Source organism: Furipterus horrens, unplaced genomic scaffold (assembly GCF_987537825.1).
Source record: "Furipterus horrens unplaced genomic scaffold, mFurHor1.1.pri manual_scaffold_4, whole genome shotgun sequence".
Taxonomy (NCBI): Eukaryota; Metazoa; Chordata; class Mammalia; order Chiroptera; family Furipteridae; genus Furipterus; species Furipterus horrens.
Genome location: NW_028327174.1, coordinates 56,514,170 through 56,534,913, shown reverse-complemented (window position 1 = coordinate 56,534,913; position 20,744 = coordinate 56,514,170). Strand labels below are relative to the sequence as shown.

Sequence of the window (20,744 nt, the reverse complement as noted above, 5' to 3'; positions counted from 1 at the left end):
ATCTCCTAAAAAGTCTTTATTTTGCCCTCATTTAAATATTTTTTTCCTTGTCTTTGAAAATGCCACTTACACATATATTAGGCAATTTGAATTTATTCCACAATTCACTGATGCTTTGTTCATTTTATTTTAGTGTTTTGTTTTTCTTTCTTTGTTTTATTTTGGTTAGTTTCTGTTGCTGTGACCTCAGGTTTTTTTCACCTGATTTGTTTTGTTGGAATTCCTAATCTACTGTTAGTTTTAGATAGTGTATTTTCATCTCTAACATTTCAGAGATTTTTTTTTTTTTTACTTTTTATACCTAACATGCTTACTTTTTCCTATATATTTCTGCACATATGGAATATAGTTTGAACTTTTTAAATGTCTTTCTTTACTAATTATGTAATTGTATAATTTCTCAGCATTTAACTTTTCATTGTAAAATAATTATAATTCACAAGAAGTTGCAAGAAAAATGTGCACTATTGTTCCATGTGCATTTCACCCATTTTCTCCCAGTGGAACAGCCTTTATCACTATTAGCACCAAATCAAAACCAGGAAATTTATATTGGTACAGTCTGCAGAGTTTATTCATATTTGATCCATTTTACATGCACTCCTGTGTAGTTCTGTAGAATTTCATCATCTGTGAATTTGTGTATCCACAATCATCATCAAGATAAATACAGTTCCTGTTGCTCTTTTATAACCACACCCATCTTCCTCCACCAATTCATAAACCTGTAACCCTGGCAACCCCTAATTCATTCTTCATTTCTGTAATATTGTCATTTCAAAATATTACTTAAATGGAATTATATAGCATTTACCTTTTGAGATTGACTTCTTTTTTTCTTAGCATAATTCCTTTGAGATCCATCCAAGTCATTGCATGTCTCAGTAGGTTGTACCATTATATTGCTCAGTAGTATTCCATGGTATGGCTTCCCCAAGTTTGATTAAACATTCACCTATTGAAGGACTTCTGTGTTGATTCCAGTCTTTGGCTATTATGAATAAAGCTGCTATGAACATTACTGTATAGGTTTTTTTGTAAACATAAGTTTTTATTTTTGTAGGATAAATGTCCAAGAATACAATTGCTGGGTGGTATGGTAATTGCATATTTTATAAGAAACTGCCAAACTGTCTTCCAGAGAGGCTGTACCATTTTACATTCCTACCAACTATACATATATGAGTGATCCAGTTTTTCTACATCCTTGCCAACATTTGGTATCATCAGCATATTTTATTTTAGACATTATGATGTGTAGTGATAAGTCGCTGTGGTTTCAATCTGCATTTCACTAATGGCTAGTGATTTTGACCATATCTGTTCATGTCTTTTGTCCATTTTCTAATTAGATTGTTTATTTCGTGTGCTGAGTTTTGAGACTTTTTATATTCTAGTCACAAGTCCTTTGTTGGTTATGTGGTATGCAAATATTTTCTCCAATCTGTGACTTACTCTCTTCTGTGAACTCTAGACTCCTTTGCTTTCTCAGACTCCCTTGGCTAATCATAGTGCTGTCTTTATTTGTTTTCTCTCTTAGAAATCACTGTCCTTCATTGCCTGATGTCCAATGTCTTAAAAACCATTGTTTCACACATTTTGTCTGTTTTTTTAGTTGTTTGTGCCAGGAAGGTAAATATGATCCCTATTACTCCATATAAGTTTTTAGTAACATTAGAAAAACCCATTGTTACTAATTTCTGCCCAATAATTCTTCCTTTCTCTAAGTCCTTGAAAATAAAAGGTGGGTGGAGGTTAAATATAATAGACAAAAAGATATTTCTTAGTTTTTCAGTGTCTGCTGAAGCCCAGCTACTTCCAGAAGTTTGTAAATCAGTCAGATACAGGCTTAGAACTAGTTATAGGTTAGCTACCATTGCACAAAATGATGGTGTGAAAAGATTTTAGTGACAGCTTGTGTGTGATAATAATATCCTTTCATGTTGAGTTCCCTTTGGATATAAGTTAGGTTCTAGGTGTTTTCAATGTGCTTCTCTCTTCTTACCTTTATAGTGTATTTCTTGAAAGAATGGCCTGTTTATAAAAATCACATTTAATAGGTCCAGTGGACCAGTTAAAGTAGCCTGTCCAGCCTAAGTGCACTAGTTAGGTGATTCTCCATTGACCTTTAATATTAGTTTTGGAACTTATGTCAAGAGTTTATAATAATTTAAAATATGTCCTAGGATTTCTTAAAGATTATCTCTGCATTTTAAAGTTGCACTTATCTATGTAAAAACTCAGAGAGAGAGAGAGCATTGTCATAGGATCATGTAGCTATCAAACACTTGAAGAAAATATTTCTTTGGAGTTATTTTGTAGAGTTAGGACACATTCCAGTAATTAGGTGACTTTAAGCTCTGAGATCTGCTAGAGCCATCTTTGGAATATAGAACTGCCTCTGCTTGTGCCAGTTTTATCAGGAAAGTTTATTTCTGTTTCCAGTCTGTTGCTTTTGCTGGTGCTCCAAGGGCATAGCTTGGTATATTGGTCAGCTGTTTTTCCCAGAGGCTATCAAGATGCCTCGCACAGAGTAGTGTTTCCACATTTGTTGGATGAATGAATGCCTCTTTGTTGAGTTACTGCTTCAGTCAACTCTCTTCATGTATTTCATCCAGGATCTTTCCTTTTCTTTCCATCTCTATCCTTTTTGTCATTTTCGTACTTGTTTGCGTTCCCTTTGGAGGGTGAGGAAAGAAGGCAAAGAAGATGAACGTCAAATCATTCTATTGTTTATGAGTAACTCTGATGAGAAAAGATTATTATATGAGGATAGAAATATTTCTCTAAAATCAGGTTTTGGAATTAATGCTGGATTTCATTTATTCATTCTATTTTTTGCTGCCATTGCTAGTGGTTGATAGGGCTTTGTTTTCTTTAAAGCCCTGATCAGATTTTTCTCTCGTCCATTTATAGCTAGTGGTGTGCTCTTTCATTTTTCATTTTTATTCATAATTTTCCTTTTCATATATATGGAGTCCTCTTCCTTTTCTTTATTCCTTAAACATTGATGTGTCCTGAGGCCTCTGCTCACCTCTGTAGCCTTTTCTGCTGCTAATATGCCACTGTTCTGACCATGCACTCTCCCTATAAAATCCAAGGTTTCAATTTCTATCACAGTTTGGTAGGCTAGATATCCAGTATCACTGGTGTAACTGCCTATTGGACACTTTGCTTTTGCCAGCCTGTGAGTATATCACATTTGCCATATTTTTAAAACGAATTTAATCATCTTTCTTTCCAAATTGGTTTCTTCTTCATTATTCCTATCTCAGTAGTAGAAATATTCACCCCGGTTGTTCTCAAACTTCTTGTTTTCTGAATCTCTTTATATTCTTAAAGAGTTTTTCTTTTGTTTATGTCAGTTATACCTATCAATCAATATTAATATATTAGAAATTAAAGTAGGGAAATTTAAAAATTTTATTTATCTATTTAAAAATGATATTAAATCCATTACATATTAGCATAAAAGCAAATTTTGAACGAAATTTTTCTCCAAAAAGCAAAAAAAAAATTTTTTAGTTAGTGTGTCATTGTTTTTCATTTTTATAAATCTGCTTTAATGTTGAGATTAATAGATCATAGATAGATATTCATACCTGCCTTTTTATTCAATTAATTATGATATTGTAAGTCAGATAGCTTCTGGAAAATACTATTATATACCTGTGAGAGCATGAGAGTGAAAAGGACCAATGAGGTCTTAGTATTATTATAAAAATGATTTGGCCTTGCAGATCCCATGAAAAAGTGTGAGATTCCTGGGGATGCCAGACCATAATTTTGAGTGCTGCTTTTCTATCAAGTCACCTAGGTGTCCTCTTAGACTTCTCTTCTCCCAAGCATTATAAAAATCTCATGTCACTAAATCTTTGTGATTATACCTTTTTTTAAAAAAAGATTTTATTTATCTACTTTTAGAGAGAGGGGAACGGAGAGAGAGAGGGGAAGGGAGGGAGAGAGGGAGAGAAACATCAATGTGTGGTTGCCTCTTGCATGCCCCCAACTGGGGACCTGGCCTGAAACCCAGGCATGTGCCCTGACTGGGAATCGAACCGGTGACCCTTTGGTTTGCAGTCTGGCACTCAATCCACAGAGCCACACCAGCCAAGGCGTGATTCTACCTTATTAATGCTTCTGGTCAGAGTCCCCTCTCTACAGCTAAGGTGCTTATCTCATCCTTTTCTTAGTTGGTGTTTCTGCCTCTTATTTTATCTTTTTTCTAAGTCATCCATATTGTAGCAAAAGTAGAAAGTATTGTAGTAAAATAGAAAGATGATGAACTTGCAGTTCTGAGAAAGCATATGGTGACCTATACATATGTGTTAGTGTTATTGTGTCTTTGTGTTCATACCATGTTCCTGGCACTGTTCTAAGCATGTTACATATATTATCTCATGTAATCTTAACACAGCCTTTCAGACAAAGTACTCCTATTATTTCATTTTATAGATTAGGAATTTGAGGTTTAGAGAGGTTAAGTAACTTTCCTCAGATCCTCTAGCTAGTAAATATGGAATCTAGGTCTGTTTCTTCACTTCTCTGTTTGACTGAATATTAATTGTCCTTGAGTATTAGGCTTAAGCATCTCTACTTCTGGAAACCTTTTTTCTGGTGTGATTCAGTTGCCTGCTCCCTCTATTCCCATTTAACCTTGTGAGCAGCTCTAGTTACATTATATATTGTAATTTACTTGTTTGTCTCCTACATTGTTGATGTTCCTGGTAAGTGCAGAGAGGGAACTTTATTCCTCTGGCACACAAATATTAGATTGCATCCCAGAATATTTGTTTCTAGGAAGAAAATGCATATAGAGGACCTTAAAACCTGATGTCACTCTGGGCCTACTTATTCTGTTTATTCTATGCAAGCAGGTTTCTCAATTGTGGAGCCATAAAACTGATAATATTATTTCTATATTCTTCCAAATTAAAAAAAAACTTTATTAATTTTTAGAGAGGAGAATGGAGGGAGAAAGAGAAGGAGAGAAACATCATTGCGTGGTTCTCTCTTGTGCACCCCCAACTGGGAAGCTGGCCTGCAATGCAGGCATGTACCCGGACTGGGAATTGAACCAGCAACCCTTTGGTTCACAGGCCGGCACTCAATCCACTGAGCCACACCAGCCAGAGCTATATTCCTCCAAGTTTTTTTTTTTTTTTAAATATGCTTTACTGATTATGCTGTTACCGTTGACCCAATTTCTTTGCTCTTTGTTCCCCTCCCTCCAATTGCCCCCCCCTTAGTCCATGCCCATTGGTTGTGCATATAGTTCTTCTCAACATCTTCCTATCTGCTCCACTCCTTCCTACTTTGCTTTTTAATTCCTGTACCATCTCCCTCCCTTTCCCCCATTCCCCCTCCCAGCTGACCTCCCCCCAATATGTTCCCCATGCCTATAATTCTTTTCCCACTCTCATTGCCTACTTAGTTTGCCTTTGTTTTGGTTCCCTAGCTTCTGTTGTTGGTTGTTGTGATACAGTTTTCATTTTAATGTTCATGGTTTAGATCCTCTTTCTCATAAACAAGTTTCTTTAACATTTCATTTAACAGTGGTTTGGATCTGATGAACTCCTTTAGTTTTACTTTGTCCTGGAAGCACTTTTTCTGCCCTTCTATTTTGAATGACAGCTTTGCTGGATAGAGTAATCGTGGTTGTAGGTTTTTGCTTTTCATTACTTTGAATATTTCTTGCCAATCCCTTCTTGCCTGCATAGTTTCTTTTGAGAAATCAGCTGATAGTCTTATTGGGATTCCTTTGTACGTAATTCTCTTCTTCTCTATTGCTCCTTTTAAGATTCTCTCTTTATCCTTAATTTTTGACATTTTGATTATAATGTGTCTTGGTGTGGTTCTCCCTGGGTCCAGTTTTTTTGGAACTCTCTGTGTTTCCTGGGCCTGGAAGTCTAATTTCCTTCCCCATGTTCAGGAAGTTCTGCTTCATTATTTTTTCACATAATTTTTCAATTTCTAGTTCTTCTTCACTTTCTGGCAATCCTATGATTTGGATGTTGGCCCGCTTATAGCTGTGCCATAGTTTTCTGAGCCTCTCCTCATTTTCTTCCCTTTTTCTTTCCTCTTTCTGCACTGGCTGATTGTTTGTTCCTTCCCTATGTTCTGATATGTTGATTTGATTCCTGGTTTTCTTTCCCTCACCACTAGTTTCATGTTTTCATTCATTTCAGCAGGGCTAGCCTTCATTCCTTCCCCATCTTGTTTAAGATTTGCTGTTAGGTCCATAAGCATTCGTATAACCAAAGCTCTGAAATGAGCCTCAGAAAGATTTCCTGTCTCCTGCTTCATTAGATTAGATATTTGTTGTCTGGTCAGCTGTGTGATTGGGATCTCTATCATGATCTGTGACATCCTGACAGTTTTGTGTTTACTTTTGCTTCCTGTGTGGGGCTGTCACACCTCCTACACTATAGGGGGTGGAGCTCCATGCACTCCTCACAATGGAGTGACCCTTCTCACTACACTGTGGCATTTTGCATGGGGGTGGGGGTCCAAGATGGATTCCTGCTGTTCACTTTCTGCTGAGAGACCAGGAGCCTCCTCCTCCATCCCCACCCCCTCTGGCCCTCACAGTCCAAGGCAATGGGGGTCTGCCTTCCCTGGCGTTGGAGTCGTGAGCCGAGAGGTTTGGTCTGTAGCCAGGGGTGCTCCCCAGGCTCTTCTCACCTTCCCTTAAATACGGGTGTCTGTTCTTACCGCCGTCCCGCTGCCGTCGCCGCAGCTCCTGCCACCAGGACAGCTTGACCTCTCTGCCCCGGCTTCGCCCCTCCTACCTGTCGGGATGAGCACCACTTTACAACTTTATACATTGGACTTCCATGTAGCTTTATTTTCTGGAACTTTAGGTTATTTCTGGTTTTGCGGTAGTTGTATTCCTTCTTAGTTGTGGAGGGAGACGGAGCATGTCCATATTCCTCCAAGTTTTAAAAGCAGTGAACGTACTCTCTGTATTACTTTAGAGAAGATTAAATAACAACAAAAATAACTGACATATAAATGGCTTTCCATGTGTCTTAAGCATTTTACCTGTATATTAACTCATTTAATACAACGCCATGAGATAGTTACTATTTGTTTTACAGATAAGAGAAACTGAGGCATCAAGAAATTAGTAATCTGCCCAAGATTACACAGTTTATAAGTGGCAGACCTGGAAATCAAATGTCTAAAATCTGTACTGTACAGAATACTGATTAGAATCCCATAGTTATATCCTTTGCTAGGGTAAAGGCAAGTGAGGATTAAAGTCATATGGCAACAACTCTGGTGTGATCTTTTAGAAAAAGATGATTTAGTATAGATTTTTATTAATGTGTTTTATTTTTTTGGTCACTGTTAAATGATGTTTATTTTTGTTGTATTTTTGTGTTTTCTTTTTAAAACAGTAAGAATGATAGCCCTGGAGAAGGGCAGGGCCATTGGTATGGTCCAGAACTACAGCTTGTAGGTGGGGCAGGATCCCTAAAAAAAGCCACATCCTCAAGGTCTGGAACACAGGGCTTCTATGAGACTGAGGAGTAACCAGAATAGCAGGGACTCCCCCTCCCACTCACCAATCTAATGAGCACTGAGCAGTAGGTAATGGTGGAATAATGCTGGGAGGGTTGCAAGAGTGTGAAGAGAGAGACCCTCTCTGAGGCACAGCAGAAAGAGAAGACCTCAAGCTAAAGATAAAGCAGATATGGAGAAAAAAACCCTCTACAAATTATTTACCACCCTGAATGCAAGATATTTCTAAAAGAATTTTAATGCTGTGATATACTGATTGTAACCATAGCAATTGAAAACCCCAGAACCAAAAAAAAAAAAGAGAAAGGATCTTTCATGTTATCATTTTTACAAAATCATTATCACATTTCTGAGCTTTCAGCCCATTTAATTCTCACTTTCCTAGTGAATAACAGCAACCAAAAGTTTTGATTTTTAGTTGAGACTTAGGAGGTTGCTTATAATTTTTCTTCTCCTAGCAACTTACATCGGTCAATTTCAGAATCCTGTTCCCTTTATTTATTAGAGATACATCTAAACTTTTATCTTTTTGGTGGGATTTATCTGCCCGTACCTCCTTTTTTGCCCCTGCAATTCCTTGAACATTGCAGTGATTTAATTTTGAGACTGCTGATTAGCTTCAGTAATTACATACCTTGCTCCATTTCTAGACATTTATAGCTTTGTATTTTTGGACTAGAATAGGATGTATTGGAACTTGTTGGATTTTGTGGAATTTTTGTTTTATTTTATTTATTTTTTATAGAAGACTTTGAATTTTGTTCAGGGAGGAGTTATGTTAATCCATGTAAGACCAGTCATGGAATTTAGGGCTACTGGGAGTTTATTTTGCCAATGCTCAGAAATATCATACTTTTGCTAATAGTATCTTGAGATCACCAAGAGTAGTTTTTCTTTACAGTGATGCCTTATGTTGTAGATGTGTTTCAGACCAATAGGCGGGGATGCAATTTTGTTAAAATAGGCTTTTAAATAAGTTCCAAGGCTAGTTCTGAGATTTATATAAAATAAAAGCATGCCTGCAACATGTCCACTTGTTGACAGACTTTTAATTCTCAATTATGGGCAGGATATGCTGCTGCGCTATGTTTTTTCCAGCCATCATTCTCTCTACCTGAGAGTATCATGTATAATGTTGTCAAGGTCATTTCAGTTTGTTTCAGAATAGATTTGATTCCATATCTGCCACAATATTCTAACCTTTAGTTTGGAACTGAACATTCATTGGAGAGATAAATATGTTAAGGAAAGTTGAAAACCAAAATATGTTTTTGAGAATGTTAAGATGTAGGATATATTTTGTAGACTTGCTTTAAGTTCTTAGGACTTGACGATATTGACCTATGCAAGACTCAAGGGGTTAAGAGTAAAAACATGGAAGACGTGTAGAAAGGTACCTTTTCCTAACCTGCTTTTCTGGATTCCTGTTTACTACCTCCCATCATATTTGGAGCTTAAATAAGAACTTTAGGACAATTTAGTTAATTAAATTTTCCTCTCTGGTAGGATTATGTATGAAATTACTGAGTATTATTCGTATCCATGTGCAGGTAGGTAAAGAAGTGAGGTTGAAGAGAGCAGAAATGTCCTCATGATAAAAATACCTCTTTTTATTAATTTCATTTTTAAGGAAGCTGTTCTGAAATTAGAGGAAGCAGCTAAATGAAGTAACCATATATAAATCATTTTCTGGTTAGGCCAAGCTTGCTTTCATATTATATTAATGTTGGGGTATCAGATAACCACTCTATACTTGCTTTTTATAGTCAGTAGTTTATTAACAAACACTTATTTGTTATGACAGGAACTGAGTTAGGGGTATAGCAGTGAAGAAAAAGGAAAAATCTTTGCCTTTATAGAGCTTACATTTTCCCCAGTTTTTTTGAGATGTAATTGATCTATAGTTCTGTAAAAGTTTTAAGATATACCACATATTGACTTTATATATATACGAGGTCTGTCCAGAAGAAGTCCAACCATTGTTAATATAACGAGAATGGCTTGTACAACATTGATGTAACCTGGCAGCTAAGGAGACTGGCCTGGAATACACTTGCGTAAACAATGATAACTTCACTGTACTAGTCAGTGGGGGTGGTAGATACCGTCGATTGAGCATGTGTACTGTGTGGCCATCGTATTCAAAATGACTAACCAAGTAGAGCAATTAATCTGCATCAAATTTTGCATTAAGCTTGAACATTCCTCCTTGGAAACTATTTGGGTGACTCAGAAGGCCACAGCTATGGGTAACTGGTGATTGGCCGCTTCATCACAACAGTGCGCCTGCTCATGCATATGTCTTTTGCAGTTTTTGGCGAAACATCAAATCACTCAGATGACTCAGCCCCCCTACAGCCCAGATTTGGTGCCCTGTGACTTCTGGCTTTTCCCAAAACTGAAAATCACCTTTGAAAGGGAAGAGATTTCAGACTGTTGATGAAATTCAGGAAAATGCAACAGAGCAGCTGGTGATGATTGGGAGAACTGTGTGAGGTCCCAAGATGACTATTTTGAAGGGGCTTGAGGCATCATTGTCCTATGTAGTGTTTCTTGTATCTTGTATATTCTTCAATAAATATCACTTTTTCATATTACATGGCTGTGTGGCTAGATACCTTCTGGACAGACCTTGTATATTGTGACATGATTACCACAATAAGTTTAGGTGTTATTTTTCTTTTTTAAGTTAGAGAAAATAGAGCTTACATTTTAGTGGGAGAAATGGTCGTAAGAAAAATAATACCAATAGACCTCCATGTAGTCAATGACAGAAATCCCGAAAATGAGACCCACAAATGGTTGTGTTTTGGTTGTGATTTCTCTGAAATTGTTTCTACTTTTTTACCTTTATGGTATTTTTGCCCATACTAGGGGGAGGAGTAATGGCAGAACCAATAATAATAGTTTTAGTTTGTCACATATTTGCTATGCATCAGGCACCCTGCAGTATTATTTTGAAAATTATTTCATCACATTAAAATCCTATGAAGGAGGTTTTAGCTAGCTTATTTTATAGGTCAGTAAAGTGAGCCTTAACAGAGGAAGCCCCAGGGAAAGATCATAAATGGAAGCACATATTCCATGTCTAAATATTTAAGTTATAAATCAAGATTTTAAAAAACTTAGAAAAATTGTTCTTCTTTTACCTAGATAGGTGTATTTTTATAACTGAGAGGCCAGAATCCTTGGACTCCTCAAACTTCTGATACGGTAAGGGATAGTGCAGGAAAATGCCCTAAGTCAAGTCTTCATCTACAGCCCTCTCATAATCTGTCCCTTGTACATCATTCAGACCGTGGAATATGTATAAGAGTGAGTATTATCTATGGGAGGACAGGATTTGAGAAGAGATCCGCTGAAGGCTCTGGAAAGTGGGCTTGGGATTGCTTGGGTAGGGAATTCTGGGATCTAGAGTATAGTTGGGGGTGGTAGAGTCAAGGACTTTAGGTAGGTATGTCCCTTTTCCCATGAACATCTTGCTCTGAGGAGATAGGTAAGTTAGAAGGGAGTCAGAGTGGATCTGTCTAAAGTGGGAGACCCAGAAAATGTTTCTTACCACAAACAATGTTGGTACTAGTGCTGGGGCTCAAATCTGGGTCCATCTGACCGTTTAGCCTGTTGTCAATAGTAAAAAAGCCTGAATTTAGAGAGAAGAGCGATGGCTGACTGTATGGTGAGTGGAGCAAGGGAGGAAAACAGCTGGTCCATCCATGTTATGTCATGCCTGGAGAAGTGCTTTATATGAACCATGTTTTAAATAAGCCAGTCTGTTTCCCCTTTGAAAATACTATTTAGCATTTGGTCTTAGAATCGAGAGTTAAGAATTAAAAACAAACAAAAAAACACTTTATCATATTCCAAGTACTTTCTGGTCTTTGTGTAGTTTAAATGGAGTGGCACAGTTATGAGGAGACATAGTCAATTTTTCTTCTAAAGTTAGGTGAGGCAGAAGCATTTGGATCTCTTTATGTATTGGTCTTCAGTACTGTGTGTTTTGCTTAGTTAGAATAAAGCAATATATAAAAGGACCAGATTATGGTTTCTTTTATATTTGTATCATACATTATAGGTAGAGTAGGCATCATTATTTGGTCCTAAAATTTTCAGTTGTCTAGACTTGATCTCAGACATATGAAGAGATGTATATTTTGATGGTTGCGGGTAAATGCAATTTTGATGTAGAATGTTATTTCTTCATTACACACATTGTTGAGTTTATAGAATACATTTGGGTCTAGTCATTCTTATAATCTTCAGAACACCAGACATAAGATTGACTGTCCAGCTATACTATTCACCAGACCCCGTACTTGCAGCATTCTTGAGTGGGTTGAAACCTGCATAGTCCACATTCACCCGTGATCTTGGGCTGTCCTCATCTAACTCTAAATTCATCGGTTCTGTCAGAGGTAATTTAAATCTGATGAGAACATAGTCATTGCTTCTGTCCTGTTTTCAAGCTACTCTTTTTGTTAATAGGTGAGAATCTTATGTTTGTAATATATGTTGTATAATCGGATGTTAGAGGTGCAAAATGAATAGAAGTATCTTGAGTGCTGTGTATCCTAAATATTAGAATATAATTTGTAAATAAAGTCTAAATTGATGTTGGACCTAGAACTTGGTGGTATATAAAATAGAATTTTAACCCCCTTCTAATTTTTTCATAAAAACATATATCTTTGGTATTGGATTTCCTTTTTCTTTCTTTCTTTTTTTCTTTTTCTTTTTTTTTAATCCTCACCAGAGGACATTTTTTCATTGCTTTTAGAGGGAGAGAGGAAGGGAGAAGGAGAAACATCGATGCGAGACAGAGATGCATCGACTGGTTGCCCCCTGTACGCACCCAGACCAGGGATCACACACTCCTGGACCAGGGACGGAACCTACAACCTAGGTATGTTTCCTGACAGGGAATCAAACCTGCAACCCTTTAGCTATGAGTGGACGCCCCAACCAACTGAGCCACACCAGCCAGGGCAGACTTTCTTTTTCTATGACTGCTATTCAGATAGCACTAATGTTTATTAGCTCTCTTATTACCACATTGGCCAAGTTCCTGAAAAATACTTGTTTTTTGAAAAAGCACATTAGAATCCCGGCATCTGTTTTAAGTGACAGTTTCAGCAGCATCCTGTATTGCAAAAGGCTTGGGAATTTGTTGACACAAATCCATTTTCTCTGACTCTTATTCTCCCACCTAGGCTCTGTGGCCTGTGGTCTATTTTTAAATCCAACTGCTGTGCTCTATTTTGCGGTTGTTCTTTTCCTGAATTATTTATCATTGTTTGGAGCCAAATGGAGCAGTATGTTTCTTCACCACTGCTCATTAGAACCCATGTGTCTGTCTTCAACTTGGTTGACAGATTTGGTTCATGTTAAATCCCACTGGTCCATCCTAGGAAGGCTGCAAGGCAGTACGGGTTGAACAGGCCACAATCTGTGATATACTGTAAGAGCATTCAGACTTTTAGATTATTTTCTTTTGGCAGCAGTGGAAAAGATAGAAGTTATGTCATGTTCTTCCCTTAAACTGCTCAGAGGTAGAGATTGTGCTCTGCTGATTTTTGTGATGACATTTATTTCATGTTTTTATAGTTGTAATTTTAGGAGTGGTAAGGGAGGAATATCTGTGAAAAGCACGGTATTGAATTTAGAATTCTTGAGTTATAAATACAAGTATTTGGGGGCACTTTGAATTTCTCTGGTCTTGGGGTATAGGTTATGGGGGATTCGTTTGTTTTGTTTGGGAGTATTCTCATTGCCCGTTGTCTCACCTTTTAACAGATTATAGGCTTGGAAGAAGGATGGCAAAACCTAAGAGTGAGACAATTATTTTGAATGATATTTCCTCGCTGTTTTCTGATGCCTCAGAACTGGTGTGTTTCTCTTTTGTCTTCATCTATGTTTTTTTCCTGCCTCCTGTCTTTCATGAAAATATTTCTCTTTCTCAATGTTGCTGCTCTTTTTCTTTGTGATATGTGAGCACACTATTACTTGTATAGTCTTGTTTTAAAAATATTTCCCTTTTCATATCACTGTATGTGGAAAGAGAGTAGCTGTCAATCATTTTGTACCCCTACCCTATTGGCTAGCTCTGAATTTGCCCATACCTTTAAAAAAATAATGGTAAAGATTTGGTTTCCATTCTTGAAGTAATGATGAATACTTTTATTATTTTGTACCAGAACAAGGTTTTTGGCCTTTTGTTGCTGCTTTTGGTCAGTGCCATTGGCTGAGAAACTGGTATCTCACTGTACAGTAATTCCAGTTATTATTATTATCATCACTTCATTTCCCTGTGTTAGTGACTCTTAGTTACATAAATCCTACATTTCTCGGCTGGATCTTAGGACAGCCTCTCTCACTAACTCTTCTGCTGACATTTCATTAAATTCAATCCTTTGGACTACATCAGCCAGGTTACAAAACTAAATTTGCTCTCTTTCCCTTGTGGTTTTGCTCTTCTCCAATTTATCTTTGCTCTCTTTGTCAATACATTTCCATGAGTCCTTGAAAAATCCATTGCAAAATTATGTTCTTTAGGAAACTTTGTGGGAAATCAGAGATGAATGTACTTGTTTTTCTCATTGTTTTGAATTTCTGTTGGTTTTAATTTACATATTTTTTTAAATTCCAGATTTCAATAGAAAGGGCAAGAGCAAGTATCTTGTTTTCTGTGGCATCTTATAAACTGTTCCTACTGCTCTCAGGACATGATAGGCAGCCACCTGCCTTACAATAGGGCACTCATTGGATAGTAGGATATCAATGTAGGGAAATAGGGATCATAAGTATTGGGGATTCTCAATTTTGTATCTTTTAGAATGGTAAGAATATGAAGACTTTACAGTCTTACTTTGAATTATATTTTGGAGACTAATAACAGATTATAAATGGAGAGTCCAAAAAGACATGCTTGGTTTCTAAAAGAGCCATCCAAGTTTCGTCTGCATAACAAAAAGGTAGAGCATATTTATTACTGGCATGCTAGGACGATGGCTCACTTGAGCAAAAGTCTATTCCTGGCAGTCTGATGGTATAGTTCTTCATCCTTAATCATTTTGAGTTTACATTAGTCTACTGTGAAGGTCTTTTAGGGGACATTCAGAACCAGAATTGCATATTATCTGCAGGGCTGTTAACCTTATTTTCCAACCCCTCCCTTGACACTTTTCATGGAAGTTGAGTTTACCTTAGAGATCTTAATTCAGAAGTAGGATCCCCGACCTTTTAAGTAGAGCTGTGTTTCATTTCCTGACATTTTTTAGATCATTTGATGGTGTTAAGGTGCTGGGGGGTAGGGGTAAGGGGTGGGGAAAACTGGGGCTTCCTGAGTGAAGGCTAGAAAGAAGGAAAGCTACTTGAGGCTTATTATTTCCCTAATTCTTCTGTATAAAATCAATCTCCTGACCATTTGTGCTGCCTTCTTAGCCCTACCCCAGCTATGCCAGGTGAATCCTCAGACCCAATTCTGCTGACAGTTTGCAAAGCTAGGGAACAGTGTCCCAAGTCCAGCCTCACTTCTGGCACCAAATACAGGGTTCAAGGGTCCTCAAAATCATGCTTAGGTTCAATAATTTGCTAGAAGGATGCACAGAACTCACTAAAAGCTGTTATATTCTAAAAGTTATGGTTTATTTTAGCAAAAGGATGCAAACTAAAATTAGCCAATGGAAGAGACGCATGAGGTAGAGTCCAGGAGGGTTCCAAATGCTGAGATTCCAATTATCCTCTCCGGGTGGAGTCATGGACAGCATTAACTCTTCCTGGCAATAATATGTGACAATACACATGGGATATTGCCAGCTGAATAAGCTCACTCAGGCCTTGATGTTCAGAGTTTTTGTTGGGACTCCATCACACAGATATGGTTGACTACCGGTGTAAGCTGACCTCAGTCTCCAGCCCTTTTTGACATCAAGTTAATACTGTGACCCAAAGTCACATTGTTAGACTATCTGGCCTAGCTCAAAGCCCCCACTAAACAAAGATTCTTAACAAGCAGAACATTCCAGTGGTTTAGGATTACTTTCAGGGAGCTGAGGTAAAGACCAGACCTCTCTTTGGGCAAGGTTAAATTATTTACTATACACTGTGCTAGTTTAGTACTCAGGCCCAATGAAGAGAAATAGGAAGGGAATGAGTTTAAATTTTTTTGAACCATGCAAATTATTTTTTGATCAAAAAGTTAAATATATATGTTAAATTTAATTAAAAAGTCCCCCTGGCTGGTTTGGCTCAGTGGATTGAGCGTCGGCCTGCGAGCTAAGTGTCGCTGGTTCGATCTTCCAGTCAGGGCACATCAGAGAAGGAAAACTCTGACTCCAAAAAACCTCCGCTGCCTTGCGGCATACCTCTTCAGGGGAAAGGCTAAGGGAGTAAACCCCGACAGAAAATCCGGAGCCGGAGTCCCTAAGGCGGTTTGACGTTGTAGTCAACACCGGCAACTCCTGCGGCGCACCTGAAGCCAAGCTGTATTGACTCCGTCTTTCCCTTGGACCCTTCAGCTGCGAAGAGAGGGGGGGTCTGCTGCATGGGCAACAGCAGACCCTCCATATCACCCTGCCCAGGCTCTGTAGCTTCAGCTTCACTGGAGAGGACACTCCAGCGTCATCTCAAGATGTCGATTCAACACGGGAGGAGACAGATACCGTGTCACTCTCGAGTCGGACTGCACAGCCATTCTCGGCGGTGCAGATAGACTCTTGGGAAGCTACACCATCGTCTCTCGAGACGGACGGCTGCCGACGACGACGACGAATTAAAAAGTAGATGCAAGTTGATAGAGCTCCCACGCCCCTGAGAGAAACCAACTCAGATCATTCCTGGTGTTGCATACCTCAATCCTAGCTTCAAAGAATTCTCAAAGATAGATTACCAATAAATAGGAGCTAATAATAATAATATCACAAATGTCACTGTGAAGAAGCATGAGCAGAAACAACTGATCCAGACTCACAGAAACTTCAGATATTGAAATTATTGATACAGAATGTAAAATTAGTATATTTAATGAAATAGAAGAATGAATAAAAACTACAAATAAGAAACAAGAAAACAAGGCTGTTGGGTTGTAAAATAAGAAAGTAAGTATTTTACAAATAAAAATATAATAATTGAACATTTAAAATTCAGTGGAAGAGAGCTTAAGTTCTAGTCACGGTAGAGTAAGAAGAAGTTAATTTATGCTCATGCCTTAAACAAATAGCCAGACAAAATATAGTTTAAAAACTTTTAGTCCTGGTCATGTAGCTCAGTTGGTTAGAGTGTCAGCCTGATACGCTAAGGTTGTAGATTCAATTTCTGGTCAGGGCACATACAAGAAGCAACCAGTGAATGCATAATTAAGTGAACAAATAAATCGATGTTTCTCTCTCTCAAATCAATCTAAAAGAAAAACTGTTTTAGCACTAGCTGGTGTGGCTGAGTGGATTGAGTGTCGACCTGCAAACTGAAAGGTTGCTGATTCGATTCCCAGTCAGGGATATGCTTGGGTTGCAGACCAGGTCCCCAGTTGGGGGCGTGCAAGAGGCAACCTGTAGATGTGTATCTAGCACATCAATGTTTCTCTTCCTCTCTTTCTCCCTCCCTTCCCCTCTCTCTAAAAGTAAATAAATGAATAAATAAAACCTTAAAAGCAAATAAATGAATACTTAGAAAAAAGAAAAATTGCTTTAGACATTGGACAAGGAGTAGCTCAGAACAGTGATACCTAAGAGAAGTGAAACAAATAAGTTGAGCCCTATTATGGCCCCACCTTTCGGCCTAGAGAAAGTTTCCAGGTTGTAGCACCTAGGATGGAAAGGGATACCTACATAGAGCTGACAGTTTCCTTGAGGTGAAGAGACAGAGGTAAAAATTTAGGAATGTCAAGGCAGCTAGAATTTGTGTGTAGAGAAGAGAGCTTCACATGAGAGAGCAAGAGGTTCCCCCTAAACTTTCACTGTCTAGTACAGTAGCTACTAACCACATGTAGATATTTAAATAAAAATTTATTTTCTCAATTGTACTAACCACAAATGCTCAGTAGCCACAATTCCATCATCACAGAAAGTTGTATTGGACTTTAGTGCCTTAGAATCTTTAGTTGAGTGATAATCACTTCATAGTTATTGACAAAATTAACCCAAGGCCAGAAAAATACCACTAGAAAGCATTCGACAGAACAGTCCCTGTTATACAGGGCCATACATATGTTGTGTTTCCACTAGCTAGAGGAGAAACACCCTCTAACACCTGGGACATTGTTGGGTCCTTAGAAGGGGATTGTCTCAATAATGGTGTCAAATTTGTCCTGATCTAAAGGATAACAGCATAAAAGCAAGCCTCACTGATTCCTGAAACAAAGCTCAAAATTAAAAAATTTAAAAACTAGCAAATAATGCAGAATTTACATTTGGTATCCAATCACAAATTATCAGGTGTACAAAGGAGCAGAGAATACAATGCATATTGAGAACAACCAGTCACTAAAATAGGACTAAAAATGACACAGATGATAGAATTGGTAGATAAGGACATTGTAAGAGTTAGTTATTTCATATGTTCAAAACCAAGATGAAAGATTGAGCATATTAAATAGGACATGGAAGATACAAAAACTACCCAAATCAAAGTTCTAAAGCTGAAAATTCCAATTTTTGAAATGAAAAATGTAGTAGACAGGATTAACAGTAGATAGGCATGGCAGAAGAAAAAATTTAACCTGAAGACAGCGACAGAAACATCCAAAATGAAACATAAGAAAAGATCAGCCCTGGCTGGTGTGGCTCAGTGGATTGAGTGCTGGCCTGCGAATCAAAGGGTCATTGGTTCAATTCCCAGTCAGGGCACATGCCTGGGTTGTAGGCCAGGTCCCTGGTTTGGGATGCACGAGAGACAATCACACATTGATGTTTCTCTCCCTCTCTTTCTCCCTCCCTTCTCTCTCTAAAAATAATCTTTAAAAGAAAAAGATCAAAAATATAAATATACAGTGATAAATGAATTATGAGTGAGCAGTGTGGCAACATCAGGCAGACTATGTGTAATGGGATTATCAGGAATGTGGGGGTGGGGCTAGAAAAACATTTGAGGAAGTAATGATAGCTCATGTTCTAAATTTAATGAAAAATGAAAACTATAAAGTCACAGATCCATAAAGCTAATTTAAGATTTTCTCTTCATCACTGATTTTAAGCAGTTTGATTTTTATAGTTTTGATGTAGCTCTTCATGAGTTCTTTGAGCTGCTTGGATTCATGAAAACCCAAAACAGAAAAATCATGAAGAAAGCTTATACCAAGGCATATCTTAGTCAAGGTGCTTAGAACTAGTGAAAAAAGAGTCTTCAAAGCAGAGAAAACAGCAGTAACAACAAAATCCTCCACACATATATAGAGGTGTTATGGGCTGAGTTGTGTTCCCCAGAATTGTATGTTGAAGCTAAGCCCCAGTACCTCGGAATGTGACTATATTTGAAAAAAAGGCTTTTAAAGGGTTGATTAAGTTAAAATAAGGCTGTTATGGTGACCCTAAACCAATCTGACTGTGTCCTTATAAGGTGGGGAAATGTGGATACACAAAGGGACACCAGCAGCATGTGTGCAAAGAGGAAAGACCATATGAAGACATAGTGAGAAGGTTGCCACCAGCAAGCCGAGGAGAGAGGCCTCAAAAGAAACCAAACCTATGGACACTTTGATGAGAAAATAAACAATGTTTAAGCCATCCAGTCTAGCAGACTAATATACAAAGCAAGAATTGTGGCAAACTTTTCATCAGAACTCAGACAAACCAGAAGGAAGATATTGGAATGGTAACGTTAAAGTGCTAGATGAAGAAAACCTGTAAACCTAAAACTATATGCAGTGAAAATACCTTTCAAAACTGAAGAGGAAGATATGCAGAATGGTCAAATGTCTAGGGTCATAGTACATTCATGGTTGCTTAGGGCTGAGGATTGGGAGAAAAGGGGAGTTATTGTTAATGGGTATAGGGTTTCTTTTTGGGAGATGAAAAGTGATCTAAAATTTATTTTGGTGATGGAAGCACAATTGAATATACTAAAAGCCATTAAATTATACACTTTAAATGGGTGAATCGTATGGTATAGGAATTTTTTCAAAATCAAATTAATGAAGATGAAATGAAGCCTTTTAAAAATATGCAAGAAGTATGGCAGAGTAGGTAAATGCGATACTCACATCCTCCCACAACCACATCAAAATACAGTTATACTATAGAACAGCCATCAGTTAGAATGCCTGAAATCTAGCTGGACAGAAGTTCTGTAACTAAGGATATGAAGAAGCAGCCACGCCAAGACTAGTAGGAAGGGCAGACAGAGACTTGGAACAGGCCTTGTTTCACACATGTGGGGTGAAAAATCAGGGGGGATATCTCAGCTACAGAGGTCCCCCTGAGGAGTGAGGGGATCCAGCCACACACCAGGACCCTCAGCCTAGGGTTCCAGTGCCAGGAAGAGAAGACCCCATAACTCTGGCTATAAAAACATGCAGGGATTTTGGCTAAGTCACAGAGAGGGCTTCTGGAGTCCCAGGCATTCTTCTTAAAGATCCTATGAAGGTTCAAAAGTGCCAGGGACATACAGAGAGGAACTGAATTGTCTAGCTTTTGGGTGAGGGCTGGAAGGGCAGCTTTCTCCCAGAGAGAAGTGCTGGCAAAGGCCATTGTTCCTTTGCTGAGCCATGCCCTGACAGTCAGCAGGTGGGTACTATACTATATCTGAGTCTTCATCAATCTGGATAACACTGTTTGCCCTATCCTGGTGATTCCCCGAGACCCTGACCCATCCAATTTTCAGGCCCAAGCTGTTTCAACAAGCTTTTCCATACAAATGGCCTATCTTGGCTCATACTTAGGACTTTCCTAAAGTCTCTCAAACAGAATCTGGCCTCAGGGTACCACATGCCTTTTGCTAAGTGGCCACAGGTTGGGCCTTGGATTGTAGCTTTGCTTCTCCTAGGCATGTCCAAGCCCAACACAAGTAGAAGCCATTTGCGGATCTCTCTGTAGCTCATGCCAGGTGGGCTTGGGAAGGACATAGGCAGTGACTGACATTGGTCTTCACCTTGCAGGAGGCTCCAAAGCCTGCACGCCTGGTGGACAGAGTCAGACCATGCTGAGTGAAGCATTATCCAACCACCTCCATGAGTAACACACTCCAGGTGTGGATTCAGCAGGCACCAGAGCCCTGCTGAAGCAAGTCCT

At 38.3% G+C, this 20,744-nt stretch overlaps 1 protein-coding gene across 20 annotated transcripts in view; it reads left to right on the top strand.

Moving 5' to 3' along the window:
- R3HDM2 (R3H domain containing 2) overlaps positions 1-20,744 on the top strand; it is a 142,085-nt gene that overhangs the window by 34,783 nt on the left and 86,558 nt on the right. For 18 of the 20 annotated variants that reach the window (XM_090273461.1, XM_090273475.1, XM_090273470.1 and 15 more), the window contains one exon: positions 12,302-12,427. The exons of the other annotated variants lie outside the window; for them this stretch is intronic. In XM_090273461.1, coding sequence (XP_090129587.1) covers positions 12,334-12,427 — 94 coding nt within the window. In that variant the 5' untranslated portion in view covers positions 12,302-12,333. The remainder of the gene's footprint in view (positions 1-12,301; positions 12,428-20,744) is intronic. 20 annotated transcript variants of the gene reach the window in all.